At 44.5% G+C, this 15,732-nt stretch overlaps 1 protein-coding gene across 1 annotated transcript in view; it reads right to left on the bottom strand.

Annotated features, from left to right (window-relative positions):
- arid5b (AT-rich interaction domain 5B) overlaps positions 1-15,732 on the bottom strand; it is a 176,041-nt gene that overhangs the window by 99,424 nt on the left and 60,885 nt on the right. The window contains exon 4 of the mRNA XM_060939591.1: positions 6,574-6,804. Coding sequence (XP_060795574.1) covers positions 6,574-6,804 — 231 coding nt within the window. The remainder of the gene's footprint in view (positions 1-6,573; positions 6,805-15,732) is intronic.

Raw genomic sequence — 15,732 nt, 5'->3', positions numbered from 1 at the left:
GTATGCGGTAAACACATCCTCTAAATGAGGCAGAGGATGAAATCGGAGTGCTCGCGCCGCAAAACCGTGAACCCAAGGAGCGCGCCATTGGCCTGCAATTTGATTTACTTAAGTACAAATTATTAACACTTCTGAACAATGGCTGTGGCACAAGAGGGTCCTTGATGAGAAACAACAATGGACTGCTTTGTGAGTTGCCCTCTCTCTTTACTAAACAACAGGCTATCATTAATTTCCATCCTCATTGCTATGCGCCAATCATACTCTAATCAAATACGCCACATTCCTATCACACCACACGGGGGGGAAAAAACAAAAAACAACCAGCCATGTTAACTCCAGCCTGGCTAGAAGTAGATAAAGAATGAAGATACCGCTTTAAAAGACGTTTCATTATCTGCCACAAAACACGTGTCCTAACAACTCGAGAACGTTAATGTCTTCTTTCTCTATGACGTGCCACGGCGGGAAAAAAAAAATAAATAAATAAATAAAAATCACTCTTCACTCCATAATGCAGCTTTTATGCCTGTGCTTCACACTGCAATCATTAAGCATATGCCCACATAATAATACCGACTTCCTAAAAATAAACGTCCTCAGAGACAGGAAATGAATCAGGAGAGGGGAAATAACAGCACAGCCATTACAGAGCTTCCACATTTAAAAAAAAAAAAGAAAGAAAGAAAGAAAAAAAAAACACTCTTCAACAGCCCCCCCCACATTAACATTACCTATCTAAAAAGACACTTCAGTCCTTTCTCTCTTTTCATCCGCTTTTCAGAGACGGCGTCCTTCATGGAAGAAGAACACTTCTGCGTTTTTTTTTTTTTTTTTTAGGATTTAAAGATTTGTTATTCCTAAACAGGGTGGAGGTGTCTCTTTCACCAGGAGGCATGGCTATTAGAGTTGGCTTTGCAGTCCGCCACAGCCGGAGAGGAATGTGGCAGCTGTAATTGTCTGGGCTGTCATCGGGAGTCATGTGACCCACTGGGGTCAGGGTTAGACCCTGCTGAGGAGCGTCAACCAAATTGGCCTCTGTTTGCCTATGGGGCGCCTGAGCCCCGCTGACACTTCCTGCACAATATAATGCATTGTAATCACAACAAAATGAGGTTCCACAGGTTCTAATTACATTCCTAATATGGGTGAGGAGAATTTTTCACCCAGCTCCAATTCAGTGCCCAATCACGTATGAATAAGACCTTTAAGTCAATTAAGCAGCCTTCGTTTCCTTGAGGGAGAGACCGAGCGCGAGAGAGATTGACGTGTGGCCAGAAGAGCAAGGCAAGGCAAGGCGAGCCCTGTGGACATTTCCATTAAAAGACGGAGCAGATGAAACTGCAATTGGCAGGAGACTTCGGATCAACTTACTAAAAATATGTGTGAGCAAGACAGCAAGTGAGTTACACCATTCCTGCCACATTTTCCTGAAACAGACCCCTCTACGCTGGCCGCTGCTCTCTAATGTACTGGAACCTTCTCAAAACCATCGGACAGCCCTCTGAAATGCCAAGGCTCTGGAAGCCACGTTACTTTCTCGGTAAAGTTAATGGTTAGGCTAAACGCAGGAGATTTTCCACCAAGTAACCTTCACTTGGGGCATTAAAAAAAAAACAAAACGCTCCGTGTTTTCATTTCCTTGTCCCCTATGATTTTTCTCATCTCTCTCTCTCTCTCTCTCTCTCTCTCTTTCCCTGATGTGCTTCAGAAGAGCCAAAATCAAATCTCTGCCTTTACAAGAGCGATGACTTCACAGGCATGAATTTAGAGTTTAATAAATAACACACCCTTAAGTTAACTAAAATGATGGCTTGTAAAAATGTGCCTGAGTTCTGTTAAAAACGTTGGCCGGAAGAAAGGCGTTTTGATCAGAGTGTGCTGGCGTTATCTACACGCTAATCTCTGAATGGACGCTGACCAAACACTGCTGTTTATTACAAATCCCGGACTGCATATCTGATATTTTCCAGGAATTCATAGCCAACTCATGTGTCCTCTATATACAAAAGATAAACCATTAAGTACACTGTGAGCCAGTTATGCAAAGAAAGAAAGGAAGAAAAAAAAAACCCTGCTCACCTCGTCATTCCTGAGTTGATCTTTTGGCAGAGTCACTGCCTGGACATAAATCCAAGGAACAATCGAGTAGAGTAACCTTTCGAGGGCAGAATATGCAGTACCAGAAAAATAAACGTTCTTGTTGATTGTATAGTCGTGTACAACCATGATTCCAAAAAAGTTGGGACAAAGTACAAACTGTAAATAAAAACGGAATGCAATGACGTGGAAGTTTCAAAATTCCATATTTTATTCAGAATAGAACATAGATGACATATCAAATGTTTAAACTGAGAAAATGTATCATTTAAAGAGAAAAATTAGGTGATTTTAAATTTCATGACAACAACACATCTCAAAAAAAGTTGGGACAAGGCCATGTTTCCCACTGTGAGACATCCCCTTTTCTCTTTACAACAGTCTGTAAACGTCTGGGGACTGAGGAGACAAGTTGCTCAAGTTTAGGGATAGGAATGTTAACCCATTCTTGTCGAATGTAGGATTCTAGTTGCTCAACTGTCTTAGGTCTTTTTTGTCGTATCTTCCGTTTTATGATGCGCCAAATGTTTTCTATGGGTGAAAGATCTGGACTGCAGGCTGGCCAGTTCAGTACCCGGACCCTTCTTCTACGCAGCCATGATGCTGTAATTGATGCAGTATGTGGTTTGGCATTGTCATGTTGGAAAATGCAAGGTCTTCCCTGAAAGAGACGTCGTCTGGATGGGAGCATATGTTGCTCTAGAACCTGGATATACCTTTCAGCATTGATGGTGTCTTTCCAGATGTGTAAGCTGCCCATGCCACATGCACTAATGCAACCCCATACCATCAGAGATGCAGGCTTCTGAACTGAGCGCCGAGAACAACTTGGGTCGTCCTTCTCCTCTTTAGTCTGAATGACACGGTGTCCCTGATTTACATAAAGAACTTCAAATTTTGATTCGTCTGACCACAGAACAGTTTTCCACTTTGCCACAGTCCATTTTAAATGAGCCTTGGCCCAGAGAAGACGTCTGCGCTTCTGGGTCATGTTTAGATACAGCTTCTTCTTTGAACTATAGAGTTTTAGCTGGCAACGGCGGATGGCACGGTGAATTGTGTTCACAGATAATGTTCTCTGGAAATATTCCTGAGCCCATTTTGTGATTTCCAATACGGAAGCATGCCTGTATGTGATGCAGTGCCGTCTAAGGGCCCAAAGATCACGGGCACCCGGTATGGTTTTCCGGCCTTGACCCTTACGCACAGAGATTCTTCCAGATTCTCTGAATCTTTTGATGATATTATGCACTGTAGATGATGATATGTTCAAACTCTTTGCAATTTTACACTGTCGAACTCCTTTCTGATATTGCTCCACTATTTGTCGGCGTAGAATTAGGGGGATTGGTGATCCTCTTCCCATCTTTACTTCTGAGAGCCGCTGCCACTCCAAGATGCTCTTTTTATACCCAGTCATGTTAATGACCTATTGCCAATTGACCTAATGAGTTGCAATTTTTTCCTCCAGCTGTTCCTTTTTTGTACCTTTAACTTTTCCAGCCTCTTATTGCCCCGTCCCAACTTTTTTGAGATGTGTTGCTGTCATGAAATTTCAAATGAGCCAATATTTGGCATGAAATTTCAAAATGTCTCACTTTCGACATTTGATATGTTGTCTGTGTTCTATTGTGAATACAATATCAGTTTTTGAGATTTGTAAATTATTGCATTCCGTTTTTATTTACAATTTGTACTTTGTCCCAACTTTTTTGGAATTGGGGTTGTAGAATTCAGGATGAATTTAATAATCCTCTTTAACATTGACAGCCAAGGCCAGAGCTACTAATTGATATTTGTCACATTGTTGTCGATTCTCAAAATAAATACTGCCTCCTCACTCATCGTATTTCTAAAGAAAAATACGATATGTCTAGGTGCATGAATAGAACCAGCTATTAAAGGACACAAACATTCATCAACAAAGAGATCATCTGCTATTCGCAGACTCAAGGGTCTCATTAGTTATTGTTTTTAACATATTGTACTTTTTGAGTAAGGAATAAAATACAGTGTGGTGTGCTTGAGGGGGTGGATGATTTTCCAATAACAGGACATCCTGAAGTATTTTATTTCTCTTACACCACAGCAATTTGCCTGTGACTGCATTTCTTAAATGATTAATGAATGACACGTTGTGCTTTTTATCAGTTTACGGTTACATTTATTGTTGTTGAGCATCCACGAGACAAGCTAGCTCCTTTTATCACTTAAGCCTGAGCAGATAAACACTCACTGGGATTTCTAGATTTCCCTCTTTCAACATCCATAAGACAAAAAAACAAAAACAAAACACAGCTTGTAACAACACGTTACTCAGAAACGAGAATGCGCAAACCTTTCCGGTTTACAAAGCGCTTGCACTGGGGACTCCTTCCGTTACGTAATTGTAAAACAAGCATCTCCTTCCAGGAAACGTCCCCATGTTGATGACTATACGCTCGTTAAACAACAAGATGTTTTCTTAATCTGTTTAAGTGGTGCATGTGCAATAGAAGTGAATGAGTTGTTACTATAGAAACAACATCGCAGGAACTTAAACCTGCGATTTGAATTCCAGCCGTCACTACTGTCCCAGCTGCTGTTAGAGAAAATGAATCGACACCTTTAGATTTGAGAATCTGAAAGCACTCTGGTCGAACCAAGCGAAACACAACATTAGCAAGTCCAGCTTGTCATGGAAGTGTTTTAAGAACCACTTCAATCTGAAAACAAGAGCTCCTTTAGCGTGCCAGTGGCTACATCACTTTTAAAAGCGGCGCTGATGGTGAGCAACAACACAACACTCGGACCATCAAACCAAGAGGAAAGCAGACATCACTTCTTCTACATAGCTGTGGCAGAGACTGATAGACCTTAAAGCCCGGCTCTGACCTCAGGGCTAAAAGTTCGCTGCTCCAGCATGGAGAATGGCCGTCTCATTCATCTATTGTTCTCTTGTTCTACCTGAAGCTGGAAGTCTGGCCAAGCTAAAAACCAACTGTTTGTCTGCTTTAATTAGCACCTGTGTGATCAAAACTGGCTGCAAGTCATTTATGCCTGCTGATGTGCCAGCTCCGGTGCCCACTGCCTCGCCAAAGCCTCTCCTGAGACACTTTAACAGCCGTCATGTGATTACGATCAAACAATAACACCTTCACAGAGACGCCGGTTTGATAGCAGCATCGTGGATGTTTATTCATCAGAAGCTTATGCAGGTGGTTACTTTCATTCTCCCACCTACTGTATCTGTCTACTCGTCTGTTTCACTATCCATCCCTCTATTCATGCACCATATCATCCATTCTTTTTTCATCTGTTCAACAATCAAAATACTCATCCATCCATCTTACGTCCTTTCATCCATTTATATCCAACCATCTTTCATTCATCCATCCTTCCTTTCATGAAAAAAAATCTATTCATTTCTCCATTTATCTACACATCAGTCTATTAACCCATAACTCTAGTTATCATTCATCCCTGCATCCCTGCTTCCATCCATCCATCCATCCATCCATCCATCCATCCATCCATCCATCCATTTGATTCACCCGGTATTAAAATGTCTTATTTCTACATCTTGATGCCATCCATCTACTCCATCATCTGTCTATCTATCCATCTTTTCACCATCTACTCTCCCATCCATCCATCCATCCATCCATCCATTACTTGTCTTATTGCTGTTTGAACATCTCAAAGCTGTCCATCTATTCTATCCTATCATCTGTCAGTACATTTCATCCTTTCACCTATCTGCCCATCCATCCATCCATCCATCCATCCATCCATCCATCCATCCATCCATCCATCCATCCATCCCTTGTCTTATTGCTGTATAAACATCTCAAAGCTGTCCATCTATTCTATCCTATCACTTGTCAGTACATTTCATCCTTTCACCTATCTGCCCTCCCAACCATCCAGTTATCCATCCATCCATTTATTCATCTATCCATCCATCACTTGTCTTATTGGTGTGTAAACATCTCAGAGCCGTCCAGCTATTCTATCCTATGATCTGTCAATACAGTCATCCTTTCACCTATCTGCCCTCCCATCCATCCATCCATCCATCCATCCATCCATCCATCCATCCATCCATCCATCCATCCATCCATTTATTCATCCATCCATCCATCACTTGTCTTATTGCTGTATAAACATCTCAGAGCCGTCCATCTATTCTAAACTACGATCTGTCAATACATTCATCCTTTCACCTATCTGCCCTCCCATCCAGCTATCCATTTATTCACCAATCCAACCATCCACACATCAGTTCAGCCATAATTTTGATCACTCACTCATTCAGCCCTGTTCACGCTTCCTCAGAGACCATTTGAGATCTGGCCAACTCTGCCATTCTCCACCAGTAATTTCACCAGCCAACTTTCAGTTTTAAACAAGACACCTACACCGACTTGATATCGTCAGTTCCCAATCAGAGAGAAGTTTCACATCAACTGCCGTAGAGTGAAGGTTGCTTACCAAACTCGTCGCAGATGCTGTCGTTCTCCAGCAGTGTGGGGTGCTCAAATGTGTCCCTGCAGTAGAGAATCTGAGTGTTGCTTGTGAGCGTAGCAATACCCCCCAGAGCTAGCACCACCTGGTCCGTCAGGAACGAAGCAGGCCGCTCGCGGAGCCGTGCGATGATGGAGCGGTAGCGACAGTACTGTGGATAGCTTAGCACCAGGACCCTCTTATCCTCACCATCATCACCTGCACACACACAGAGAAAGAAAGATCATCAGGAATGTACTTTCTGTTGCTGAGTAGGCCAGCGTACCAAAGAAACATTCTACAGCGCCACGTGTTCAAGGGTCGAGTGAGACTTCTGTGTTGCTTCTCAGAACCTGGGTGTGAATTAACTGCAAACTGCTCAGTCAGCTTGCACAGTGCAAAAAGGTGACTCTACGGTATATATCTTAACTAGGCTGGCGGTGTTTCAGAAACCGGAGGAGGAAGAACCTGAATTCATCTAGCCTATCTAACAAGATAGTGATGGGTGAAGGTCCGCTTGGGTTGAAACACAGACATGTGAGATATCACATTTTCACAACTCAAACCGCTGTTTTAACACGACAGCTGTCTTTTAGGATTGGCAATAAAAAAAGAAGACTGCTGGCAGGAAGCCACATCATTCAGTCCTGCACAATCAGGACTTGCTCGAGGCAAGACAGCTCTTGCATAGCTCCTTCTTCCATCACCAGATCCGTCAATTGTGTCAAAAACATAAACATAAAGGGGAAAAAAAAAACACACACACACACACACAAATCATACCCCTGGTAAAACCTAAACCCCAGACTATGGGCTCTTATAATATGGCACTAAAAACTCAGATGCTTGCAGCTTTCTGTAGACTGGCATACTTCAGCCATGTCAGCAGCTTAGGAGGAGCTGCCAAGTCGCTGTAAAACATAATCCACTGGACACAGACGAAAGAGAGTTTACATCTGTCGCCATCGTCAAAAGATGCATTTTCCTGGAAGTATTTGAAATCCTGAGAAACAGCCAGGTGCATGGAGGACGGATGTTTTCAGGGTGATGAGTTCATTAGCAAGGAGCTTTTTCCGGAAAAAAAAACAACAATCTTTATGGTTTTTCATATTATCTTTAGAGAGAAGTTCATCAACGACAGGCTTTTGTGCTTCAGCCCCTGGCTAGAGGAACTCGGGTAACTCTAAATAAACTCGAGAGGCTCTGGACAGAAAAAGCAACATGATGCTCTTTGATTTACCCCGTTTATCTTTTTATAGGACCTTTATTGCATGTCTTAGAGCCACTTAAGGCAGATTCAGAGATGCAGAGCACATATTCTCTTCCTCTGAGTGGTGAGTGGAACTGGCCCATTCGCTTAGCCCTGTATATAGCATAGCGGCTTCCGCGTCGTTGAAACTATCCCTTTGTCCCATGCGCAGACCTCAACGCGTCGATAGAAAAAGAATCAATTTACTTTTTTTCACGTTTTCCTTTTTTAAGTGTGGACTATACACGTTTTCTTTTATATGTACGCAAAACCAATGTGACGCGTGCCTTACGGTGATTTACAGGGCCGCTGAAAAGTCTCATCTCATCTCATTATCTCTAGCCGCTTTATCCTGTTCTACAGGGTCGCAGGCAAGCTGGAGCCTATCCCAGCTGACTACGGGCGAAAGGCGGGGTACACCCTGGACAAGTCGCCAGGTCATCACAGGGCTGACACATAGACACAGACAACCATTCACACTCACATTCACACCTACGGTCAATTTAGAGTCACCAGTTAACCTAACCTGCATGTCTTTGGACTGTGGGGGAAACCGGAGCACCCGGAGGAAACCCACGCGGACACGGGGAGAACATGCAAACTCCGCACAGAAAGGCCCTCGCCGGCCACGGGGCTCGAACCCGGACCTTCTTGCTGTGAGGCGACAGCGCTAACCACTACACCACCGTGCCGCCCCCCCGCTGAAAAGTTTTTTTCTTTAATTTGAAATGCATATAATGACAAGCAGTCATGACGACAGCAGAAAGTTTAAGAAAGACTGCAGTTCTGCGCAAAATAGAAGCTATATTTTAAAAATTTTGTTTCCATTGAGTGATGTTATGTGAATAAGCCTGGGTTTTCTCCTCTCGCGGTAGCTCTTAAGGCCTCTGCATGCTCTTGCGACAAGGCTTTCGCAGACAGCTTTTCGCAGACAGTTGTAATTTATCGTTGAGCGGGGAGTAATAGGCGTGTGCGATGTTATTCACCGCTACAACACAAGGGGGCGCGAAGTCGCGAAATCGCTAGGAGTAGTTGGTGGGTGTGGTTAGTGGAGTGTTTATCCTCCGGTTACTTATAATGACTAGAACTGGAGTCGTATAGATGTACAACTTCCTCACTTCCTCGATCAACCGCTCTTCGTGCTGCTCCATCTTCGCTCGTGTTTTTAAAAATGGCGGTCGTGAAAACAAACCAAACCGGGAAAGTAGGGAAGCGGAAGTGCGTGTACAGCAGATGTAGAGTGGACCAATCAGAGCCCTCTTGTCTGCAACGCTGTCTACGAGGCTTCTGCGGTGGTCACAATTTTTGGGAGGTGCACGCAGAGCGTCTGCGAAGGTGGAGGGGCTACGCAGACGCTATCTGCGGCGCCGTCTGCGAGGACTGGGTTGTCAGCATAAATTGGCCTTTACACAGCACTCGTTTTTCACAAAGGCAGCATTTTCATTTGCTCTTCATGTGGCTTAAAAGCGGGAAAAAAAAAAGTGTTTCCCAGGGTTCTCCAGAAGATCTGAAATACCCGGCTTAAAAAAGTAGTAGGCCGCTCTGGAATGTGCAGTGCTGAAAGCGCACTAATTCTAGGGGGGTCTTGGGGCATGCCTCCCCAGAAAAATGTGAAATTTACATGCCTTCTGGTACATTCTCAGCGAATAAATTATTAACCATTTCCCTGTAAAATACTTGCAAAATATGGAAGAAATTTCCCTTCGGATGCGTGTGGGGTTGGCTTTCGCAGTTACCCTCTGTAGTACGCTGCCTGGCTCTGTAACATAACTACATGGTGTAACATCACTAGATACGCTACGGTGCGGTCACGTGGTCCGGCTCAGCCAATCGGAGCGCGAGAATCGATTAACAAATATGGCATTGCTTCCGGTCATGCCGGAATCCGAATCAAAGACCATTTCATGGTGGGGTAGTGGTTAGCGCTCTTGCCTCACAGCAAGAAGGTTCCGGGTTCGAGCCCAGCAGCCGACGGGGGCCTTTCTGTGTGGAGTTTGCATGTTCTTCCTGTGTCTGTGTGGGTTTCCTCCGCAGTTCAAAGACATGCGGTTAGGTTAACATGGGGCAGCCGTGGGCTGAAGTCCCCTTGAGCGAGGCGCCTATCCCCTAACTGCTCCCCGGGTGGTGTTAGCATAGCTGCCCACTGCTCTGGGTGTGTGTGCGTGTGTTCACCGCTTCAGATGGGTTAAATGCAGAGGACAAATTTCACTGTGCTTGAGTGTGTGTGTGTGTGTGACAAATAAAGGCTTCTTCTTCTTTTTCTAAATTGGATTTGCAGCAAATTATGGGCAACGGAGACGATATAAATCGCTTGAACATTGAAAGGCAAGTTTTTATTCTTTTCTGGGATTGAGTAGCCGGCGCAGGCCGTCTTTGTAGGCGGAGAAAACCGCTGGTCGCCGGCGCTTGTAGACATTTCTGGTTTCCCGTTCAATTTTGTGAAATACTGCTTTATCGAATCGCCTGAAAAACCACCTCATGTGAGCGTGAAAAATATTCTGCGATATTTGGGAGGGTTTTTTTTCCGAAATTCACAGTTCTGTTGCTCGTTTTTTTTTTTTTTTTTTTAGTTTGCGATTTCAAATTGCGCATGAAGCAGGATAATGGAAACACAGCTCGTGAGTTTAACAGCGCTGCACATTTTAGGCTACGGTTACACGACAGCTCGCGATGCTTTATGATGGGTTATCGATGAAAATGAGGAGTGTGGTGGCGATGCTTCCCAGAACTTCAGGAAGTATTCCCAAACCTATCTGCGAGTATTTGGCATTTAGCTTGCCGAACAAAACATCGCCAAATGTATGCATTGAGATTTTTTGCGATGTTTTTTCGCTCGTGAACCGGCAAGCGGCCTCGTGGTTAGCGTGTCCGCCTCTCGATCGGGAGATCGCGAGTTCGACTCATGGTCGGGTCGTACCAAAGACCATCATTAAAAAAATGGTACCTACTGCCGTCTGGCAAGGCACGCTGCAATATAGATGTGAGTGGGGAGTCAAACTCTCGAGAGGACCCGCCCCCCACTGTAACCCTAGCTATGTAATAGGCGAGAGGCCGAGGGCTACGGAAATGGAAATCGGCGCCGCCTAATGCGCCACATGGCGTGGGAAGGACTTTGGCTTTGGCCACTCGTGAGATGGAGACGCAGCAAAAAAACAACTCGCGAAGCTTGGAGAACATTCGCCGTGCATCGCACGATTAGTGGTGATGCGAACAATTTTTCATCGCCAAGTATTCGCAAATTAACCCCATCGCGTGCTGTAGTGTGATCTTAGAGTTTTGATGGGCAGGAATATTTCTGACGCGTCATCTCGTGGATGTTGCTTTTAATCTCGCAGATATGCATAAAGTACGCAGGCGAGTATATTAACAATGCCTGGTTGTTCACACTCGTGTGTCAAGTATGAACCAGGCCATACTCTGCTTTCTATTTGGTCTCAGAGTCCTGTGTTAATCGTCTGGCAGGCTGCATATATTTTCCTGATTAGATTTTGCCTGGGGCCAGAGAGGATGGTGGGGGAAAAGAGAAAGCAAAAAGCAGACAGTCATTTCAGTCATAAAATCAAACCTTTCCGAAAGAAAGCTGTTCTTATCTCTTTGGTATTTAATTGGGAAGGACTGCACTATCATTAGACAGCACTGGAAATTGCATTATACAATTTTCCTTTAATAGCCTTGACAAGAGGCCCTTGTTACAAGGGGAGCAGACGGCGCTTGATTGGTCGCAAGAATCAACCCTTCGGATCTGTCTAAGCCTCGCACGTCTTATCGTATCCCTGGAAAGGGGCTCTGTTTCTTTAAATATGGCAATGTTCTCCTCGTTTACAGCACAAGTGCTCCAGAAAATGTCAAATGGCCCTCTGTGGGAATATATTTACATAACACCTCTCTACTCGGCGCCCCTGCCAAAGAGGGCCAATTAAACATAAAAACGCAGGATGTATGTGGTAAAGCATGTCTGAATGCTAATAATCATTAGTTACTTAATCTTATAACATTTTCAAAGCGGGGGTGGGGCCTGAGGGTCTGTGACTTGAGTCACAAAAAGGATTGTGAAAATGTTCAGTTGAAAGGGAGCGTTTGTTTTTGTAGGTTGTTAAGGAAGTGGAAAATATATGACTTGTGTGGTTCGCACGGTCGCCTCACAGCAAGAAGGTTCTGGGTTCGAACTCAGCGGCCGGCGAGGGCCTTTGGCCAAGTTTACATTAGACCGTATCTGTCTCGTTTTCTTCGCGGATGCACTGTCCGTTTACATTAAACCGCTTGGAAACGCCGGGAAACGGGAATCCGCCAGGGTCCACGTATTCAATCCAGATCGTGTCAGCTCCGGTGCTGTGTAAACATTGAGAATACGCGGATACGCTGTGCTGAGCTCTAGCTGGCGTCGTCATTGGACAACGTCACTGTGACATCCACCTTCCTGATTCGCTGGCGTTGGTCATGTGACGCGACTGCTGAAAAACGGCGCAGACTTCCGCCTTGTATCACCTTTCATTAAAGAGTATAAAAGTATGAAAATACTGCAAATACTGATGCAAATACTGCCCATTGTGTAGTTATGATTGTCTTTAGGCTTGCCATCCTTCCACTTGCAAGTGGTAAGTGATCTGCGCTGGGATCACACACACAGCGGCTCAGTCCCGAATCACTGCTCGTGCACTTCACTCGCATGCTCTGTGAGCTGCGCAGGGCCGGAGTGCGCACCCTCCAGAGGGCACTCGCTGTTCAGGGCGGAGTGATTTGGAGCGCAGGATGCCTGCGGAGCCGAGCGTATCCGTGTATTGGTGTTGCTGTGTGCACGCGAATCGTGTATTGGTGTTGCTGTGTGCACACTAATCGTTTTAAAAACGTTAATCTGATGATCCGCTGATACGGTCTAATGTAAACTTGGCCTTTCTGTGCGGAGTTTGCATGTTCTCCCCGTGTCTGCGTGGGTTTCCTCCGGGTGCTCCGGTTTCCCCCACAGTCCAAAGACATGCAGGTTAGGTTAATATGGGACGGCCTTGGGCTGAGGTGCCCTTGAGCGAGGCATCGAACTCCCGACTGCTCCCCGGGTGCTGTTAGCATGGCTGCCCACTGCTCTGGGTATGTGTGTGTGCTCATTGCTCACGTGTGTGTTCACTGCTTCAGATGGGTTAAATGCAGAGAGGAAATTTCACAAGTGTGTGATGAATAAAGCTAGCTGGCCCCAGATTGGCAGTACTGCTGTCTATATGTTTTTCTGGTTTGGTGTGTCATGGCATACTGCCTGATTCCATGATGTCAGTAATTCTTGTTCCAGTTATTAAAGACAAGGCTGGTAAGGTTGGTAGTATTGATAACTACAGACCCATAGCCCTTGCCAGCATTATCTCTAAAGTTCTTGAAAGTCTAATTCTTGAAAGAGTAAGTAACTACATAACTACCACTGACAATCAGTTTGGCTTCAAGCCTAAGCATAGCACTGACCAATGTATCTATGCACTGAAAGAGGTTGTAGAGGCATATAGGAGACAGGGTTCTACTGTCCTTGTAGGTTTTATTGATGCTTCGAGAGCTTTTGATCGTGTCAATCATTTTAAATTGTTTAATAAACTCAAGCAAGGCGGCACGGTGGTGTAGTGGTTAGCGCCGTCGCCTCACAGCAAGAAGGTCCTGGGTTCGAGCCCTGGGGCCGGCGAGGGCCTTTCTGTGTGGATGTTCTCCCCGTGTCCGCGTGGGTTTCCTCCGGGTGCTCCGGTTTCCCCCACAGTCCAAAGACATGCAGGTTAGGTTAACTGGTGACTCTAAATTGACCGTAGGTGTGAATGTGAGTGTGAATGGTTGTCTGTGTCTATGTGTCAGCCCTGTGATGACCTGGTGACTTGTCCAGGGTGTACCCCGCCTTTCGCCCGTAGTCAGCTGGGATAGGCTCCAGCTTGCCTGCGACCCTGTAGAAGGATAAAGCGGCTAGAGATAATGAGATGAGATGAGATGAGATGAGATGAAACTCAAGCAAAGGGGAGTCCCCAGTAGTCTGGTACGAATTTTAGCTTATTGGTATTCTAAACAAAGTGTGCAGGTTAAATGGGGGAGCATCCTATCTACACCTTTTAATGTCAGTAACGGGGTACAGCAGGGGGGAATTTTATCTCCAGCCTTATTCAATGCTTATATGGATGACCTGTCTAGGCAGTTGGGGGTATGCCAAACAGGTTGTATGGTTGGTGACGCGTTGATTAATCACTTCTTATATGCAGATGACCTTACCATTCTATCCCCAAGTAGCAGTGGGTTCCAACAGCTCCTCAATATCTGTTCTGATTATGGCGTAGAGTTTGACATTAAATATAATGCTACAGTAAGAAGAGTGTGGTAATGTTTTGTAGGACCAAGGATGATTTCAAAATCAAGTTCCCTCCTTTTTATCTATCTGGAGAAGAGCTGGGAGTAGCTAATGTAACAAAATATCTGGGGCATATCCTAACTGATACGCTGGAGGATGATGCCGACATTAGCAGACAGAGGAGAGTGTTATATGTCCAAGCTAACACGCTGGCTAGAAAATTCCATCACTGCACTACAGATGTTAAAGTCAACTTGTTTCGAACGTACTGCTCCCCTCTTTACACAGCTCCACTCTGGGTTAGATACAAGAAAGAGCGCTTGCTTAAGCTGAAAGTAGCTTACAATGACTGTCTTAGGATTCTTTTGAAGAAACCAAGAAGTACTAGAGCAAGTGGGTTGTTCTGCAAACTAGGTCTAACTGCATTCATGGCACTGGTGAGAAATCTCACCTTTAAGTTTATGAGCAGGCTGGACCGCTCTACAAATCAACTTATTGCACAATTAGTAGATCCAAGTCGTAGTTCTGTTAGGTACATGTCTGTGATTTGGGAACACTGGTATGAGTGCCTTTATTAGCTTTTTTATGTATACGAATGTGTGGTGTATTGTTTTACTGATGTATGTACAGTGGCGCTTGAAAGTTTGTGAACCCTTTAAAATTTTCTATATTTCTGTATAAACATGACCTAAAACAACATCAGATTTTCACACAAGTCCTAAAAGTAGATAAAGAGAACCCAGTTAAACACATGAGACAAAAATATTATACTTGGTCATTTATTTATTGAGGAAAATGATCCAATATTACATATCTGTGAGTGGCAAAAGTATGTGAACCTTTGCTTTCAGTATCTGGTGTGACCCCCTTGTACAGCAATAACTGCAACTAAACGTTTGCGGTAACTGTTGATCAGTCCTGCACACCGGCTTGGAGGAATTTTAGCTCGTTCCTCCGTACAGAACAGCTTCAACTCTGGGATGTTGGTGGGTTTCCTCACATGAACTGCTCGCTTCAGGTCCTTCCACAACATTTCCATTGGATTAAGGTCAGGACTTTGACTTGGCCATTCCAAAACATTAACTTTATTCTTCTTTAACCATACTTTGGTAGAACGACTTGTGTGCTTAGGGTAGTTGTCATGCTGCATGACCCACCTTCTCTTGAGATTCAGTTCATGGACAGATGTCCTGACATTTTCCTTTAGAATTCACTGGTGTATTTCAGAATTCATTGTTCCATCAATGATGGCAAGCCGTCCTGGCCCAGGTGCAGTAAATCAGGCCCAAACCATGATACTACCACCACCATGTTTCACAGATGGGATAAGGTTCTTATGCTGGAATGCAGTGTTTTCCTTTCTCCAAAAATAATGCTTCTCATTTAAACCAAAAAGTTCTATTTTGGTCTCATCCATCCACAAAGCATTTTTTCAATAGCCTTTTGGCTTGTCCACATGATCTTTAGCAAACTGCAGATGAGCAGCAATGTTCTTTTTGGAGAGCAGTGGCTTTCTCCTTGCAACCCTGCCATGCACACCATTGTTGTTCAGTGTTCTCCTGATGGTGGACTCATGAACATTAACATTGGCCAATGT

The sequence above is a fragment of the Neoarius graeffei genome, chromosome 14, assembly GCF_027579695.1.
Source record: "Neoarius graeffei isolate fNeoGra1 chromosome 14, fNeoGra1.pri, whole genome shotgun sequence".
Lineage (NCBI taxonomy): Eukaryota > Metazoa > Chordata > Actinopteri > Siluriformes > Ariidae > Neoarius > Neoarius graeffei.
This window is presented reverse-complemented; position numbering and strand designations above follow the sequence as displayed.